The 18,282-nt window shown below is 36.8% G+C and overlaps 1 protein-coding gene across 4 annotated transcripts in view; it reads right to left on the reverse strand.

The window, feature by feature from the left end:
- The window catches only part of Bap170 (Brahma associated protein 170kD), a 41,939-nt gene that overhangs the window by 14,999 nt on the left and 8,658 nt on the right, over positions 1-18,282 (reverse strand). For 3 of the 4 annotated variants that reach the window (XM_090166487.1, XM_090166488.1, XM_090166486.1), the window contains 5 exons: positions 16,921-17,018; positions 3,728-3,882; positions 1,488-1,706; positions 1,232-1,384; positions 29-102 (listed from right to left, as the gene is read on the reverse strand). In XM_090166487.1, coding sequence (XP_090022613.1) covers positions 29-102; positions 1,232-1,384; positions 1,488-1,706; positions 3,728-3,882; positions 16,921-17,018 — 699 coding nt within the window. Of the gene's footprint in view, positions 1-28; positions 103-1,231; positions 1,385-1,487; positions 1,707-3,727; positions 3,883-5,713; positions 5,959-16,920; positions 17,019-18,282 lie in introns of those variants that run through there. The other variant, XM_090166489.1, reaches the window with a different exon arrangement.

An 18,282-nucleotide genomic window follows, 5' to 3' on the forward strand; every position in this document is an offset into this window, starting at 1 on the left:
AATTAAAGTAAAATATAAAAAAACTCACTCTTAATACTCTTTGTCCCTCAGCATTACGAGCACCCATATTTTGGCGAAGATTAAAAAGTTCTTCCAGTTCATCTAACAAAAAAAGAGATAGGCTTTCAAGTTATGGTTCTATCAAAGATAATTTAAACTCGTACCCTAGATTCGAATACTGCGATCTTTCCCATTGACGGTTTTGTTACGAAGCGTTTACTCTTTTCCAGCACGTTACCTCAGAAAAATCGGGCTCCATCGTTTGCGGCACGGCCAACTTCGCTCACGCGCTGCCGCGCTATATAGCGCGTGATCAAAGTTGGCCGTGGTTGCGGTAAGGCGCAAAAAATGGAGCGAATTTTTTCTGAGTTCCAGCGGGAAGTGGGTAAACGCTATCGGCAACGCGCGAGAGAGTGATTTCGAATCTAGTTTACGAGTTTAAATTATCTTTGGTTCTATCCAGGCAAATAAAGAAGACAGAATTGACAAGCAATTGTGATATCAATAATATCTTGTATAATCAGGTATCCATAGCTCTACTTGGAATGCTTATTGGGGCAGATTTGCGTTTCAATGTGGCTGACAGTTTGTTTGACGTCACTATGTTAACTTAAAAAACAACAACGTGAGAGGGGAGCGTTCGCAAAGGGGATTTTCTCTCTCATAGGCGGGGCCAAAGCTGTCAAGAGTGCTCTTACCATACGCAATACGGCAGGATATGCATTCCAAGTATAATACATGGGGTTTACAGCGATGATTTATTACAAATTATTTAGTTTTGTTACCCCAACATACACATTCCAAATGTGTCCTTATCTCTATTTTAAAATAGCTATCTAACTTTACATCATGTAGTGGTGCGGCTGGTGCCCCTAGCAGTAATTATTACAATTTATATATATTAATGTTCAGGGGACGTTCTAGAAGTTGGAGGTGGCAAAGAGAAACGAAAAGGGGTCCTTCCGTAACAAATAATTATCCTGAGTGAACCTTGAACTCTGGAGGAAAGAAGTCTACAACTCTGCGGAAAGTCCTCCCTCGAAGAAATTAGCGGGGGCAGCGCCCCTGCTGCGAAATAAAAGTGGGGGCAAGTCGCCCCCGCGGTTGCCACGCCCCTGTTAATGTTTAGTACTAACTTAGCCTAACTGTCTTGGAAACCAAATCATCATCATGTTTGGGAACAAAACTAAATTATTTTACTATATTTGAAACAAATTATAGATTACAGTACCTGTAGAATTTTCAGGAGAGCCACCGCTTCTCCACCAAAGCTCTTGAACATCAGGATCACTGGTATCCAACATGCTCTCCCAGAACTCTGTCATTTGACGACCATCAACGTCTTTCCAACACTCCAAATAAAACTTTCCCAAACTTGGGTCATCTAATAAAACAAAACAGCAATTAGCATAAGCACAATTTATAAGTTTTAAAGATGATAAAAATCCTTTTGGAGTTGCCTAGTGATTTTAATATAGAATACATACTATCAGGACAAACTCCAGTCTGGGCCACTATCAGATCTAACAACTTCGGTGACTTATTCAGATGCAATACATGCCGTCCTTCATTGGATAACAGGGTACAAACGTTTAAGGCAAAATCCTGTTCATTTGGCAAGCCACTCAAGAAAGAAAGCATCAACTTGTCATAGTCCTTAGGATACACAAAATCTTGGGACATCCCAATTGCTGTTCGTTGGAAGTCTGAAAAAATTGGTGTATAATTAATGCACCAGTTACTGGGAAGCACACAATATACCCTTAAATTACTTAAATTCAAAAAATTGCCTGAAAATGCCAAATTATCATGTTGGATTTGTAATTAGTTACACCAATGATTTACTATATATAACGGAACTATATATATTTATTGATAAAGTTTAATGCTGTTATGATAATTATTTAGAAAAAGGTCAAATAACAATAGCAGTATAGGTTAAGTTTTGATTAGCCAACTACCAAAAATTATGATTATACAATTATATTAAGTTCTGATAGGCCACTGCATGAGCAAAAGCACACAAATTTTATTAAGTTAGTTTAATGTAAATTAACAGTTCCTATAAATTATTTGCAAATTTAATTTTTTTCGAACAAAATATAACCAGAATTGGTTGACAAACTGAAAGACCTTATCTTTTTATGTTTCAAATCACAAAAGGGTTGAGTTAGTAATCTCAAGGAGGAATAAGTCACTTGAGTAATCAGGTGTGCAAAAAATGTATATCGCATTAATTGACTTAAGCAAATCGTTGAAATGCTTTCGAAAATATATAATTAGGCATACAACATTTCAACGAGTTACTTCCTAGTAAGTTATCCGAATGGTACTTGAAATCAATGTTCCCTCCGACCACCAAAAGCAGCGATTTTTAGACTTTCATTGGAAATAAAGTACGCTAGAAATATTAGATTAGAGCTATTGTCGAACAAAAAAAACTAGACGCGTCAAATGGCACGTAAAAGAATTATTATGTAACAAAATATATTTTCAAGCTAAAACTTCAAACTAAGACAGTGAAGTAAGTTAAAGGGAGTATAACTCAGGGTCTTGTTGGGTAGGGTGTACTTAGAATACCGAGTAGCTTCCACAAGCCTACCTAGGAGGGGCGGCAATTAGTTAGTTCAGTTAGGGTATTTAACCTTTTCCGGAATTAGGGGGAAGGCTTGTGGAAGCTACTCGGTATAGTTGAAGCACACCCTACCAAACAAGAGGGGTTGAAATATCGCAAGTCTTATACTATTTTGATGGTTTGATTTGAATGGCAGTAAGTTTACGAAATTAATAAATTGGAACTATTTTATAAAGACTAAAATTAATAATATTATTGTACAATACGGTTAGTAAGCAATACGTTTCACTTTTATTCAAAATTAACATTATAAGTCTGAAGAAACTAATAGTTTAAAATTAAAAATGATGAATTTTAATTTTTAGGTTCAGTTAAATGTTCTTTAATAAATATTTTTCTTTTAAAAAGTATAGTATATTGCTATTTTTTAAATAAGGGTTTTTTAAACTAATTTGCAAGTCCAAATTAGTAATAACCTTGATATTTTTTCCTAATTGTATTTTAAAGCAAGTGGCGGCTCGACGTGAAGTAGCCCTTTTTTCAATAGATGTAGCTAGTGTTGAAATTAAAAAGGTGCTACTTATAGGTACCCCCGCATTGATAGGTCAATAACATAAATTACAGAAAATATAAACAATATTTTTACACGGCATATATAATGCAGTCCATAGGTGGTTCCTTTTAACTTTACATTGCGTATATCAGCGGTTCCCAAAAGGTGTTCCGCGGAACCCTGGGGTTCCGTAAAAGGGTCACAGGGGTTCCGAGAATTCGCAGTGTGGCCATCTTTGTTTGTGTCAAGAGTTTAAGATGAGTAAAAAAACTGAGTTGGGGTTCCGCCAGAATTAGGTGGATAATTTAGGGTTCCATAGCAAAATAAAATTGGGAACCACTGGCGTATATAATAAAGGATAGGCTGTCTAACCCTAATCCTCTACAATGGCTCTCTGACGATGTTATCATTTGGCTATTTTGAATTTTAGCTTCCTTTGCCATAAATGGATGGCACCACGCTCTCTAATAAAGTCGGGTTTTTTGAGGAATGGGATATATTCATGGCCATCTCTAATAACAGGGGCCTTTTCATAATACAGGTGGCAATGATAGAGCCGCCACTTGCTTTAACACTTGGTTAATTTTGACATAACTTACCAGTAAGCTCATGCTGATTTTGATTGTAGGACATAGGAACCTGCTGCATGCAGCTGAGTGTCTGCTTCCGAGATGACCTGCCCTCTGTTTGCGGAGCATCATCTCCGTCTGGGTCCTCTCCAAGGTAGTGAATCTTCTCATAAGCGCCCAAAAACCTAATTAACGAAATACAATTTGTTTTATAATGACAAACTAAGAAACTGTTCCAGTTATTCATATTGTAATTTTCAAAAGTTTATCTATTATATTCCCAAGAATCTGATATAAAATTGTATCAGATTCATTAACCCTATAATTAATTGGTGAATTGTAATCTCATGTACTTATATATTTATATTATTGTGGATGCAAATTAAAATGAACAGTTATTAAAATTTCTTAAGGAATTTAAATGGAGAACATAAAGCGATAGCTGAGGCATCTGAAATATGGTAACTGTCGGCTTACGATTAGTTTCGGGTTTATTATCCAATCTGATTGATCAGTTATTTTCTCTGCTCAGACTGGGACCTGAAAATCGGTTGAACTTGGGAGCACTAATTTAAACTATTGAACATTATACAACAAATGAAATGAAGATCATGGACCTGTGATCTATTAGATGCTATAGCTACACAGAAAAGTTCAGTTTAGTATAATAATTAGAGGCCAAATTAAAATATTTTAGAGTTTGTTTAAAAAAATATTTAAGAGAAGGGTGAGAATCTGGTTAAATGACAGTCATATTTTCTCACAGGCTATTAAAATAACCATGATTAAAATCAAATTTAAGGATAAGTTTTTAATTTAATTTTGTAATACGAGCTTTCAAACTGTTTTAAGGAGCTTGTTGACACAAGAACACATTATCATTCAAATTACTAAATTGACCCAAATGCTACAAACTTGGCATAAGTGTAGCATGTCAAGAAATCTCCTTTGCAAGCTATTTATAACTTTAGACCAATTAAAGCCTACTGAAGATTAAAACTCTCACAAGGAAAAACTAACTGGAGTGAAATAATAAATTAATTATTCGGAACATAATATTTATAATTTTGGATGATGTATAGTTTTTAGTCAATATAGACAAAGTTTACAATGCCTTTAAGCTAATTAAAAACGTTTTAACTATGGTTACTACTAATTTCAGAAGTAAATGAACCGAAACTATTGAAATAGCGCTCAGAATCTTAGGGTGTTTTCCTTATGAAAATGATGAGAAAATCAGAGTCAAATAAAAGCAAATTTCCATCCCCGCCTTTTGACGTGATAAATTGCACTTGGGAATTGTTGGTATAGCTATTTATAAGTAGAAAAATGGTTCCATAAAAACAAAAACCTTCTTTTTTCGTCCTAGGAGCGCACAAAATTTCAAATTCAAGGTAAAAATTTAACTTCATAAGGAAAACGCCTCCAACATGGGGAGTATAGCAGTCTGATAACTTCGGTTAATTTACTTCTGCTAATGTTAAATAAGAACTAAGATCAATTTTGGTCTATTGATTTGCTCTAAGCTTATTGAGATTCCATTTTAAATATGTTTTGGGAAGTTTAAGTCAGTTAAATGGCAATAAATTAGCCAAATAACAGTGCCAACCCAAACTTTACTTTTGCATCTGAATAAAGTCAAAAGCCTCAACATTTTTTATTGAGACTATTGGTACAAGATGCTTTCAGAATTTTGCCTCGCTGCAAGACGCCACAGTATCAAGCTAAAGGAAAGAATTTCCAACTCAAGAGGTCAACAACTATTAATATTCAGAAGATTTTTAAATTCCACATAAAAAAATAATAAATGTTAACGAAAATGTAGAATTTTTCAAAATGGTTTATTATGTTAGAAGCTTCCACAGTATCTAATTCAGAATACAGGGTTCATAGAAAATTTTTGGAATTAAATTCCCTGACATTTTCAGGTTTCCACTGTCTGACCATTTTTGTAGAATAAATGAATGGTTTGAGGTAAAAATCTTGAAAAATATTTTATTTCAAAAATTTATTTACCTGATTTTTCTAGGGTCATTTTAAAATTCCCTTACTTGTTGGGAACATTTTCAAATTCCTGGTCTTTTCCCTGACCTTTTGGGAACCTTTTAAAATTCCCTGACCTTTTGGAAACCTTTTAAAATTCCCTGACTTTTCCCTGACCTTTTGGAAACCTTTTAAAATTCCCTGACCTTTTGGAAACCTTTTAAAATTCCCTGACCTTTTGGAAACCTTTTAAAATTCCCTGACTTCTCCAGGTCGTGTACGAACCCTGGAATAATTGAAGACAGTAGCAAAGGATGATTTTGCTAACCTAAAGCCAACTTAACAGGGTTCGTACAAAATTTCCGGAATAAAATTCCCTGACATTTCCAGGTTTTCCCTGACTAAATTGCCAAATTTCCCTGACCATTTTTGTAGAATAAATTTATGTTTTGAGGTAAAATCTTGAAAAATGTTAATTATGTATTTTTAAGACATTTTTCAAAAATTTATTTTCCGGATTTATTTTTGGGGTAATTTTAAAATTCCCTTACTATTTCGGACCATTTTAAATTTCCCTGACTATTCCCTGACCATTGGGAATCATTTTCAGATTCCCTGACTTTTCCAGGTTTTCCAGGTCGTGTACTAACCCTGTTTAAATGGCAAACTTAGATTTAATAAGCCTTCTTAATTTTGGGGCTATCTTAAAAACGCAACCTAACTTTACTTAATTGACCGATTTCAAAATTACGTTTTTTTCGCGTGACAGCACCTTTACATTGTGAGGTAAAGCAGGCGTATTTACCTGCTTTAATACCATAACATGGCGGCGTATTTTCACGCGCCAAATGAATTTTAAGATTCACCAATACATAGCGATTACTCGTAACATAATTTTAACTCCAAGGTTCAATAACCTACCATTGGGGTAACATAGCGATTCTAATTCAAAAACTGCCCTTGTAACTGGGGAGTCTTTGAGCTTTGACTGCAAGACTGAAGATTATTCTTCAATGGTGCCACTCTTTAAACAAAAAGGTAGCCAAAATGTTTTTGCCATCCCCTATACAATGGTGGTCCTGTTTGATTGCACTTTAGATTCTATTTCCCAGATTCCCCCGGACTATATCCAGAGATTTTCATTGTCCTATTTTTAACCACAACTTGGCCGCGACTTTAAACCAATATTTTATTTAACGTTTTCCATTTACAACCAAAACTACCCCCCCCCCCCCTTTTCTCTGACGTTTTCACTTGTTCTTAAAATTCCCTTACTTATCCCTGAATTTTAGACAATTTTAAAATCCCATGACTTTTCCCCAAGTTTCGGAACCATTTTCAAATCCCCACATTTTAAAATGGGTTTAGGGTGCTATTTAAAACCTTTTTCAACGAATAAGGTTTTAGTAATTTCTTGCGTTTGTAAATTTATGGTAGGATAAGAGGAAAAAGCAATACCAAAGCAATGTTTATAAAAAAAAATAAAAAAATTGTCAAAAATGATTACTTTTCTAGTCAGGGATAGATAGATATTTCTTTAATACTTAGAACTAGTCAATTCATAAATTTAAAAATTAAGCATAAGTGCGCCCTCCCAAGAAATAAAAGTTAATGGGTTCCAACGCCCCTGTTGCAGGGATGCACCGATATGGGTACAGCCGGAACGATATAAACAAAGTTATTTATCATAACAGTAGTGTAGATGATAAAATTATTGTAAAAGACGGTTCAGTGCACTGCCATACCACTTTATTCGAATTTTTCACTACAAAAAAGTTTGCAAGAGCATATCCGAATATGTTTCTTTTCATTTTACGCGATACATTTTTCTATCACAAATCGAATATCGTGGTTTTTGATTTGTTTGCCTGTCTAAAAAAGGTATGATCTAGCTTCTGAAGTCCGGCGTACGTGGCGCGGCCAATCAAATTAAATATTATCATTAGTTAGTTCATCGAGAATTTTCTTATTTTTAAGAATTTTTCATGAAAATATTTTCCTAATACCGGTATCGGTTAACATCGGCTTCGTTTAAGCCGAAATTGTCCGATAGCGATATTCGAAAAATAGGCCTTTACATCGGCGCATCCTGTTGCGATCATTGTTAGCCCACCTGATGGCCCTTTGAAACTGAACTCAACGTACGGAGAGTGAGACAAGAGAGAAGTGACTAATATCATGTTACGCCTTCACAGAGAGCGAAATCCTTCTTCCGGTAAGAAAACAAAAGTGTGTGTTACGAGAGCCCTACGGTTCAACGGAAGCTAACGGAGAGGTTCAACAACGCCTGACGCTACGAACGGGTAGCGTCTAGGCTTTCAACGCCAGGTGGCGTCGAGAGCGCGCGGCCAAAAGCGATCACGGCCAAAAGCCAAGGGAGTTTCCGGTTGCTATGTCAACGGCGCGAAGAGAGGAGTCGTTCGAAAAGTAGAAGATCAACGTTACGAGCCCGCAGCCCACTCCACACCCCCTGGGGGGGGGGGGGGGGTAAAGAGGGGGTGGAGGTGGCCTTCGTACAGATTGGCGCGCCGGCCCCGCCAGAGAGCACGAAGGCTCAAGTCTATCGATTTGACTGCCAGAAGATGAAACGCTCCAGAACGGGCGATTCCATTTCAAACGCGATGATTCCGTCGGCCGGTGTGAGAGGGTATATAATCCATAATGAAAAGGAACATTCGTGACTGAAATATTGTTGCTGGCGTACGTAGAAACTGTAAAACGGGAGTGGTAACTCGGCAATTGACAAGGATTTAAAATCCATCAGCGGTTTTTCGGACTGGTGTACTTCAAATATAAGGTACACAGTTATTTATGAAAAAAAACACAAAAAAATTATAAAATGTAATCTAAGTTTTTCTCTATAATTGAATCCTTAATTTAAACAAAAATCAAAAAATCTATTTCAGGGTTGCCACCTTATTTTCACAATCTGAATCAAATTCCCTGACTTTTCGAGATTTTTCCTGACTTATTTTGTGCCAAGATTTGTAATTTTTAACCTTTATTTTAACCATTTCTCTAAATCCATTGGTTCTCGAGATAAACTATTAATGACCGTGAATGTCATCAAAGTTAGCAAATTCTAAAGACGCCCTAGCAGTTGAGTATGTCTAGCAAATTTTGATACTCCAGCATGAGTATTATTCGAGTTAATAGCCCTTCAGGTTGGTCTCTAGTAACATTATTTTCATCACAACCTTCTTGTTTTGTCTTAAATTCCTCGACTTGGTATTGGTCAACTGAGGAAGGATCAAAGTTATTTACCCTTAAATTATGAAGGGGAACACTTTTCTAATTGAAATCAACTTTGTATCTCTAATTGTTCTCGTGACAAATTTTAAATGACCTTGAAGACACGGTTCAAGGTTATTGAAATTACCGTAGTCAAATGACCCCCTGCACGTGTTATGTGACCAGGAAGTTTCATATTTTTAGATAAAATACATTGCGAGTTATTGCCCTTGTATCTCATTTTTTTAACACCCTGTATATAATTGACTTTCAGTTTCCATAAATCCGGAACTTTCTGTATTTGTAATTCTGCCGCCGTCAGTTTCGAGTTAAAAGCTGGTTTCACACTCGACGGAAAATTAGCAGCGTGAAGTTGAACGTTAGCGGTATATCGAATGGGAATCAATTTTCAGCTCTGCGTTTATTATCGTCTTTCCGGAATATTTTCGCGCAAAATTTCAAATTCGAGGTAAATATGTAACTTCATAAGGAAAACGCCTCCAACATGGGGAGTATAGCAGCCTGTCGATAACTTCGGTTCATTTACTTCTGGTATGGTAAAATCCCTAAGACGGCTTGGGCCTATGAGATAAAAATTCCCCTTTGCGCGCGCTCCCCTTTCACGTTGTTGGTAACGTTGTTAAGTTAACAAATGTGACGTCAGAAAAAATGTCAGTCACATCGAGACGAAAATCTGCCGCGACGAATTCCAAATAGGCGAAACTATAATGTCCAGAGGGGCTGAAAAGATGGTAGTCACGTGACTTTGTGGAGAACTGCAGCGCCATCTATCCTAAGAAATACGAACTATTATTCATTTTATTTTGCTAATGGTGGTTTAAATTTTGCTTGATTATCTATTTATTATTATTATTTAATATAATTAGCTGTCTGCAGTATCTGGAAGGAATAATTTTTTTCTTTAACGTCGCACGGCCAACTATGAATACGAGTTACCAAATCGAAGTTGGCTGTGATATGGTAGTCACGTGACTTTGTTTTCCCATTATAACAAGTTGGTTAAGACCAAATTTGCTTTATATTCCTATTCCCTGACTGTTTGGGAACCAATTCTTCAAAAAGGTTCTCACGAAAATTTATATTAAAATCTTAAAATAAAAAATATAATTATGAACGTGACAAAAATAGACTAGCGATCTTTATAAGTGAAAACATGAACCCCCCTGAGATATGCTAAAACCTAGCCCGACTAACTAAACCACAGAGGGGAGAAACGGTTACGAGAGGAGGGAGGGGGACCGTGTACTTCAACCGCGTCGAAAGCAGTCAGTTAAAGGCCTAGGATTTCTTCTGCCAGTTTTCCTTTAAGTTTACTTCCCGCCGCGCAAATATCCTGGTGGTAGACCAACGTGTTCCGCGGTTGGTCTACCACCAGGATATTTGCGCGGCGGGAAGAAAACTTAAAGGAAAACTGGCAGAAGAAATCCTAGGCCTTTAAAGAGAACCAAACAAGAGAACAGGTCAATTCGATTAGCTTTCGTGAGCTAGCAAAAATTGAGCTCCCGAATGCCCAATGGAATTAAGGGCTTCAAAAGTCGCATGATGACTTAGGCCTAAAATGGTGCCTTGGGTATTAGCCTAGCTGATTATTATTGATTATTATTATTATTAAACACTTAAGCCACTGACAGCTTAGGCCGAGCGCTCTTCGTAACATCTACGTACTACCTTCCACAAGCCTTTGCTTTGTAACGGAGACAATGCCTTGTGGAAGGCAGGACGGATACGAAACGGAGAGCCAGTGGGCGCCTAGCCTTACACGGCGTTTAAGTTTGCAACCCCGGTACGACGCCACCGTTTGGAGGAGAGAAGCGTACACTCAGAGGGCGTGAGGGTAGGTTTGGGAGCTACGCTAAAATTCGTCTCTAAATAGGCATTCTTCGGTCAAGTTAGTAAGCATTGCTCCAACTTCCAAACAAGGGGTTGGACATTCACCAAAAGTGTCTACGGGGGGTTTTGAAATCCGAATTTCACGCTGGATTTCAAGATTTCTTAACTTGGGATTTATAAGAGACCCAGGAGGGATTTCGGGATTTATAAGAGACCCAGGAGGGATTTCGGGATTTATAAGAGACCCAGGAGGGATTTCGGGATTTACAAGAGATCCAGGCAGGATTTCGCGATATAAAAGAGATCCAGGCAGGATTTCGCGATATAAAAGAGATCCAGGCAGGATTTCTGAATTTTTGGCCGGATTACGGGATTTTGAAGAGATCCAGGCAGGATTTCTGAATTTTTGGCCGGATTACGGGATTTTGAAGAGACCCAGGCAGTATTTGGCTATTTCTTAACAAGTGTACGGGATTTCCCAGAATGTCCGACCCCTTGTTTCCCAACTTCCAACGTGTTTTGAAACGCGAGCAAAACCAGTGGTTTCCGTGAACGGCGGCTTAACCTCACCAAGTTTGTTGGGAACTCCGCCAGGTGTGTCCGTCGGAAGCACGTGGAGCGCGAGAATTCCGTTCGATCCGAGAGCGATTGACCCCGGCGTTTAGAGAGGGACAGAGAGAAGCAAAAAGTGCGACGTCTTCACCCCCCCCCCCGCCAGGAGCCCCTCCGCATTCCGCTTCCCCGCAATGTCTTCCAACCCACGTGGCGTACGCCGCTACCCCTCTTCCGGGTCTCTCTCACTCTGGAGGGATGCCTACACTACAATGTCGCCTCACTTTCGGAGAGAGAGAACAAGGTCAAGGACGAATTCACTCCCCCCGTGTTCCTTCCCCCTTCGCCATTGGCGCGCTCACCAATTGGGCTTCACTGCAAACCTCTCTCTCTCTCTCGATTGATCCACTTACGACGCTCCCCAGCTTTTCTCAAATCATCCCAGGGAATACCCTCGCCGAATCCTCCGCTCCGGACACTAAACGTTTCTGACCACCCACGGCCAACTTTGACATTTGACCCATTCCCCCAAATTCCGTGAACGAAGATTTCCCCCTATAAACTGTAGTTTTTAAATTGGCTTCAATACAAAAACTATTCGAAAAATAATATTACGCTAGGGGCGCTCAAACCATCTTTTGCTCGTAGGTTAACGTAGAAACTTCAACGAATGGGTTGGCCGCTATAGCGCTAGAGATTGAAGTTGACTGTGGACCACCGAAGACTTTATATAAACTTCGCTACATAGACTGGCGTGTTCAATGGTTGGTCCAAATTTTCAGTGATGCCTCTATCGGTTTCGAAAGTGTTTTTGTACGGAGACGCCTGTTTAGTAAGCAAACCGTATATAGTCTTTGTTGACCCCGTCACTAGAAATGACGCCGCAAGAGGAGCCGGGTTCGATGCCAGCTGGTAGCACTGGGTGGAAACTCGGAACAACTCCTTCTATTAAAGGCTTCAAAAGTCGCTTAATGACTTAGGCCTAAGGTGGTGCCTAGCTGATTATTATTATTCTTAGAACTTTAATTAAAAGTTAACTATTGTCATAGTGACCGTCACTAAGAATGCACTAACGATTCTATTGAGTTAATTTAAAAAACAACTGCTGTTATTAATATGATTCAGGCACGAATTTAGAGATAGCGGTAGAGTTAGTAGCCAGGATAAACCACCCCTTGAAAACGTGTAATAAGAATTCGTAGGTGTTTAGATAGTACGCAACCTGTTTATTATAAAAATTCGTTCTTGATGGCTAGAATTTACAGTACGCTTGATTACACGTAAGATTCTAATGCTAGCAGTTCTTTTATTATAAAGAAACGTGGCCTTCTTGTTTAAATGTGGCTCTTACGTCATAGTCTTACTTTTAAAAGTCTACGAGTGCGCGCCCAAATCCCTCGTGCGAAGAATACACTAATAAAGCTGGGTCTTGTGACGTTAGAGCAACATTTGAACACGTTGGGCAAGACCACTTTTTATTTTAAAATATCATTTCTTCACGAAATGCAAGGTGAAATTTTCAACAGGGTTGCCACAAAATGTTTTAGATTCAAAAAAGAGATTTTTCGCTGACTTTTTAGGAACAAATTTTTATTTTATATTATACTTTTATCAGACCAGAAGTTAAATTTAAACTGACTAATAACATTTCCCCGATTTCGTTTATCAATCTAATATAATTTCCGCGATTTCGTTTATCAATCTAAGAAAATTTCACCGATTTAGTGTATCAATCTAATATAATTCCACCGATTTCGTTTATCAATCTAAGAAAATTTCACCGATTTCGTTTATCAATCTAATATAATTCCACCGATTTCGTTTTTCAAACTAAGAAAATTTCACCGATTTCGTTTATCAATCTAATATAATTTCCCCGATTTCGTTTATCAAACTAAGAAAATTTCCCCGATTTCGTTTATCGATCTAATATAATTTCCCTGATTTCGTTTATCGATCTAATATAATTTCCCCGATTTCGTTTTTAAAACTAAGAAAATTTCCCTGATTTCGTTTATCGATCTAATATAATTTCCCCGATTTCGTTTATCAATCTAATATAAATTCCCCGATTTAGTTTTCCAAATAATAAAATTTCTCCGTTTTTTTACAACCCCGTCCTTACGTGAATATTATTTCATCAATATAACCATTTGATTCCCTAATGAGACACGAATCAGAATGGCATTAGATGAGACGCAATGGGATGCTGTGATCATTGGCGAAGTGATGGAAAGCCGGAACTGGAAGGTAGAAGGTAATTGTGGCAAACAATACTCGATAAGTAAACCGGTTGGCGCACAATGGAATCCAAGAAAACGAACTCCGGTACCCCTTGAGAGGCTCGGCTCGTGATTAGCAGTTAATGATATTACTGCCACGGTTCGTTTTCACGATTTTTTAGATTCAAATAGGCGAAACTATAACGTAAATTTGGTCTTAACCAATTTGTTAAAATGGGAAAACAAAATCACGTGACTTCCATATCACAGCCAACTTCGATTCGGTAACTCTTGTTGAACAAGACTTGTTCATAGTTGGCCGTGCGACGACTACGAAAAAAATTATTCCTTCCCTGATACCGCAGGCAGCTAATTAACTTACACTTGTCTATTACAAGATGTTTTAAATAATAATAATAATTTAGATGATTCGATCAAAATTTTAACCAACATTAGCAAAATAAAATGAATAATAACTCGTATTTCTTAAGCTAGATGGCTCTGCCGTTTTCCACAAAGTCACGTGACTACCACCCTGGACTTTATAGTTTCGCCTATTGCATAACCATTTCTACAGATTTTCCCCCGAATTTTTGAAGCCAAAATATTACACTTTTTTACCTATATTTAAAGAAAATATTATTACTTTCCAATTTAACGACTTTTCAACCCATTTGAAAATTATCACTTTCCAATTTAACGACTTTTAGACCGATTTGAAAGGAAAAAAAGCAATTCGGTCGCTCGTTTAAGCCGCGATTAAAATCAATTTGATCCAGATGTACGAATTTTCAAAGAACAATTTCGACGACTGAACTACTGAAAAACATTTTCGGTTGCCATGGCAAAACTAATGCCCATTGCCACTTTTCCCTTGGAGAAATTTCATGTTACCATAAGGTCTACATACCTACCTAGTTTCAACAAAATCGGTGTAAGTAGAGTAAAAGTGGCCTAAATATAATACTCTATAATGGCTCTCTGACGACGTTAATATTTGTCTCGCTATTTGGAATTTTAGCTTCCGTTCCCATTAATAGATGGCTCCACGATCTCCACGAAAGTCAGTTTTATCGAAGATTCGGATAGATTCATGGCCATCTCTAATAACAGGGGCCTATTCATAATACAGGTGGCAATGATAGAGCCGACAGTTGCTTGAAGTATAAATAAATACTGTTTTATTTGATCCGAACATTCGGGTATAATCAGCCGAGATAATGAAACGGAGTATAACTCGTAGGCCACACTACATACACGAGCCCTATTAGTCCCCAAGCCCAAGTAACGCGACGACAGTCCCGGCGTGTATGTAAATAGCAGAGAGCGACAGCTGAACGGGTGGGAAGCTCTGGGTGTGGAGTTCGCGCTCGATCGATTTCGCAACGCGAAGGTTAATGACTCTCACTCTCCGGCTGCCGTCGCCAGGTAGGTCGACTGAGACAGCGCGGAGCAACACGGCGGAGTCGAACGCCGGTGCGTTCTAGCGTCGCGAGGACGTCGATAACCCCCGCTGCCTTCGAAACAACCACCCATGTGCATTACGAGATTTGTCGCGATGCCTCGTAACACGTGGATCGTCGCGAAAACATCGACTTCCAAACACGCCGTGAGAGTTACTTTTTCGCCGGGGGGAGAAGAACGAGTAACGCCCGCAACTCCCCCCCCTCGCGCTTTCGTTGTCTGTTTGATGACTTTGGCTTCGTCATAAGTCTATAATTACGCCCCTTAAGTGTGTAGTCGAACAGGGTTGCCACAGTTTTTTCACAATCAAATTTCCGACTTTTCCAGGTTTTCCCTGACCGTCTCTGGAGATTTTACCCGACTTATTTTGTATTTTTAACCTATATTTCAGTAAAAGTTTAATATTTGCAACCGAAATTAAATTCCCTGACATTTCAGTGATTTTTAGCCAGGGTTCGTACAAAATTTCCGGAATTAAATTCCCTGACATTTCCATGTTTTCCCTGACCAAATTTCCAAATTTTAAAACCACTTTCAAATTCCCTGACTTTTCCAGGAATTCCAGGTACTGTGGCAACCCTGCCGAAGTAATTATTGATAGCTATATGGTTAAAGGCGTAGAATTTACGTCATATTTAAAAATTATAAGCGCCTTTACGGAGAAAAGTCTCAAATACAAAGTTCATCAAAAAAAAGGTGCTCGTTCTAGGCCTACTTATGACGAAATGGTTTATACACTTTTGGTCTTAAGTGAGTTTAAAAAATCGTAACTAAATGCTTTAATGTTGTCCAGGTTACGACTTTATTACGGTAAGTTAACGATTTCACAATTTAATACAGCCTAATTTTGTTAATTTGTGGCGCAAACTCATTAGATTGATCTCAGAAAGTTGGTATTCAATTTAAGTTGCTGATAGATTCGTTAATCCCAATTCATAAATGAAATGATGAATTAAAAATTTTAGTCCAATATTGCACATGGCACTAGTGTTATTATTTAGATAAAAATATTGCTGTATCAACAAAGAGGTACCATGTAAATTACCAAATCCATTAGCATAAGTTAATAATAACATTACCTGTAGGGGAAGTATCTAACTCAACCTATGCTAAAAAACAACCTTTTTCGACAATAACTAAAGAAATCTCATGAGCAGCAGTACTTATTATCTAAATTGGGGATTCTTATAACTTCCTTACACAAACCCTGTTCATACAATGTCCGAAATGAATTTTCCTGACATTTCCCTGACCATTTTCGTAGAATTAAGTAATGGTTTGAGGTAAAATCATTTAAAACGAATAAGTATTTAAATAAGTAGTTCAAAAAATTATTTTACTAATTTTTTTGGGTCATTTTCAAATTCCCAAACTTTTTGTAACCTTTTTCAAATAGTTCTTTTTATAAAATAACCTTGGCCATCTTGTTGAAATGTTGCCTCCTCGCTTCAGCTGTGGATCCGTTTTCTCTCCCACTAAAGAGCTTATGAACTCATTCTTAGGCATTGGCTGAACTATTCCAGGGCAACATTGCAACAAGTTGGGCAAGCGTAAAGACATTTTATAAAATTAACTATTCCCTAACTTTTCCACATTTTCCAGGTCCTGTACAAATTCTTAAGAGTTAAAATTATAAACTTTCAGATAAAAGCCTAAAATCCAAGTAACACTTGTTAGCGAATTAAGTTAAATTTTTGGATTTAAAGTTTATTATTTATCTTTTTAGGAGCAAAATCAGTTGTTCACCTAAACTGAACCTGATAATCACAGATATTACATTTACTTACTGCACACAAAATAAATTTTTCCAAGTTTCATTCAACCACTCACATTCAAAATACCACCCTTTTTTTATAAACCATGTATCACTTTCAATCATCCATATAACATTAGTAAAATAACGTTATTTTTATTACTCACCGAATGTAGATTTGCCGTATAGCCAAATTTGAATTGACACATGATGTTGGAAGATTTAGGGCTTCTAACACTGCATCCCACTTATGGGTATCGTTCACCTAGAATTGAAAAAAGGTAAAATAAATAATCGATTGATGAAGAAATTTGTACGTCTTTAGCTACCATATCTAGTACAACTAGCAGTACTAATAAATGAACAACTTCAACTTATAAAATACAATTTTATCAGTACAATTTAAATAATTATTTTTATTTAGTCATCAAATGTACTCTATATATTGATCAAAATTAATGAAAAAATGGTTTTCAGTTTAAAAACAACAAACAATATTTCAGTTAAAAACAAATGCAAACAATTTTTTTACAAACATTTAATAAAATTTGAGAACATAAGTTTGAAATAAAATTTGAGAATATAAGTTTAATTAAAATAATTTTTATTTAGACTTTAATGTATGGATTAAAATTTACTGAAAAACTTCACAAAACTAGTAAAAATAAAAATAAATTAGTTTTAAGTAAAATTCAATAATCAGGTGTTGATTTCCGCTGCTAAAGTAAGGAATTTATAGCAGAATAATAAAACTAAAGGAAACCCAAAGAAAAGAGCACCCTCAGTCGCCCACAAACGATATGGTTCGTAATATATCATAGTAGTAAATATTTTCATGCAGGACATAGATATAGAACTTATATTTCCATAAGAAACAAGTCTGTTCTTTTAAGTTTTACCTATTCAACGCCATCTGTTGGTGAAAACCTTTTCTCTAGTGAAAATCAAAACGGTTGCGACCTAATAATATCAAAAGGTAGCTCTCTCCAATACCAATCCCTAAGGGTAGAATCAACATTCAATATCCCTTTTAAAAAATTCATATTTTCCAAACCCTTCAACAAAACCACTAAGCCTTAGCTGACAGGGCCATTTCTTCGTAAATAATCTATTTGGTCTCTAGTGGGGCTAAGAGACCTAATAGACATTACAAATTTTGACATTACTTTCATTTTTCTTCGATTAATTGTTTGTAATTTGTCACCTAAGATTTGATTTTACAAGTTGAAAATTTCCTCAATATATAATGACGTAGTACCATGTCCATTAAATAAAAATAATACTTAATATTTTCATTCTATACAACTTTTCACAGCCAGGAGATTTTAAGATCAGGTAATTTTTAATCCTGCATTTAACAATAACCAATTTAATGAAATTGTTCAGTTGCAATTGACCTATTAGATTGCTAGAATAGAGCGTCATGATTTGGTGGTTTAACGTTTTGTACTGCCTTTCATCTGGGCTTTTGCATCTACGTCTCAAATTAACATTAAAAACTGAAGATTGGTATCTAAACATCAAGAATG

Source organism: Leiobunum rupestre, chromosome 2, assembly GCF_980474605.1.
Source record: "Leiobunum rupestre chromosome 2, qqLeiRupe1.1.hap1, whole genome shotgun sequence".
NCBI lineage: Eukaryota > Metazoa > Arthropoda > Arachnida > Opiliones > Sclerosomatidae > Leiobunum > Leiobunum rupestre.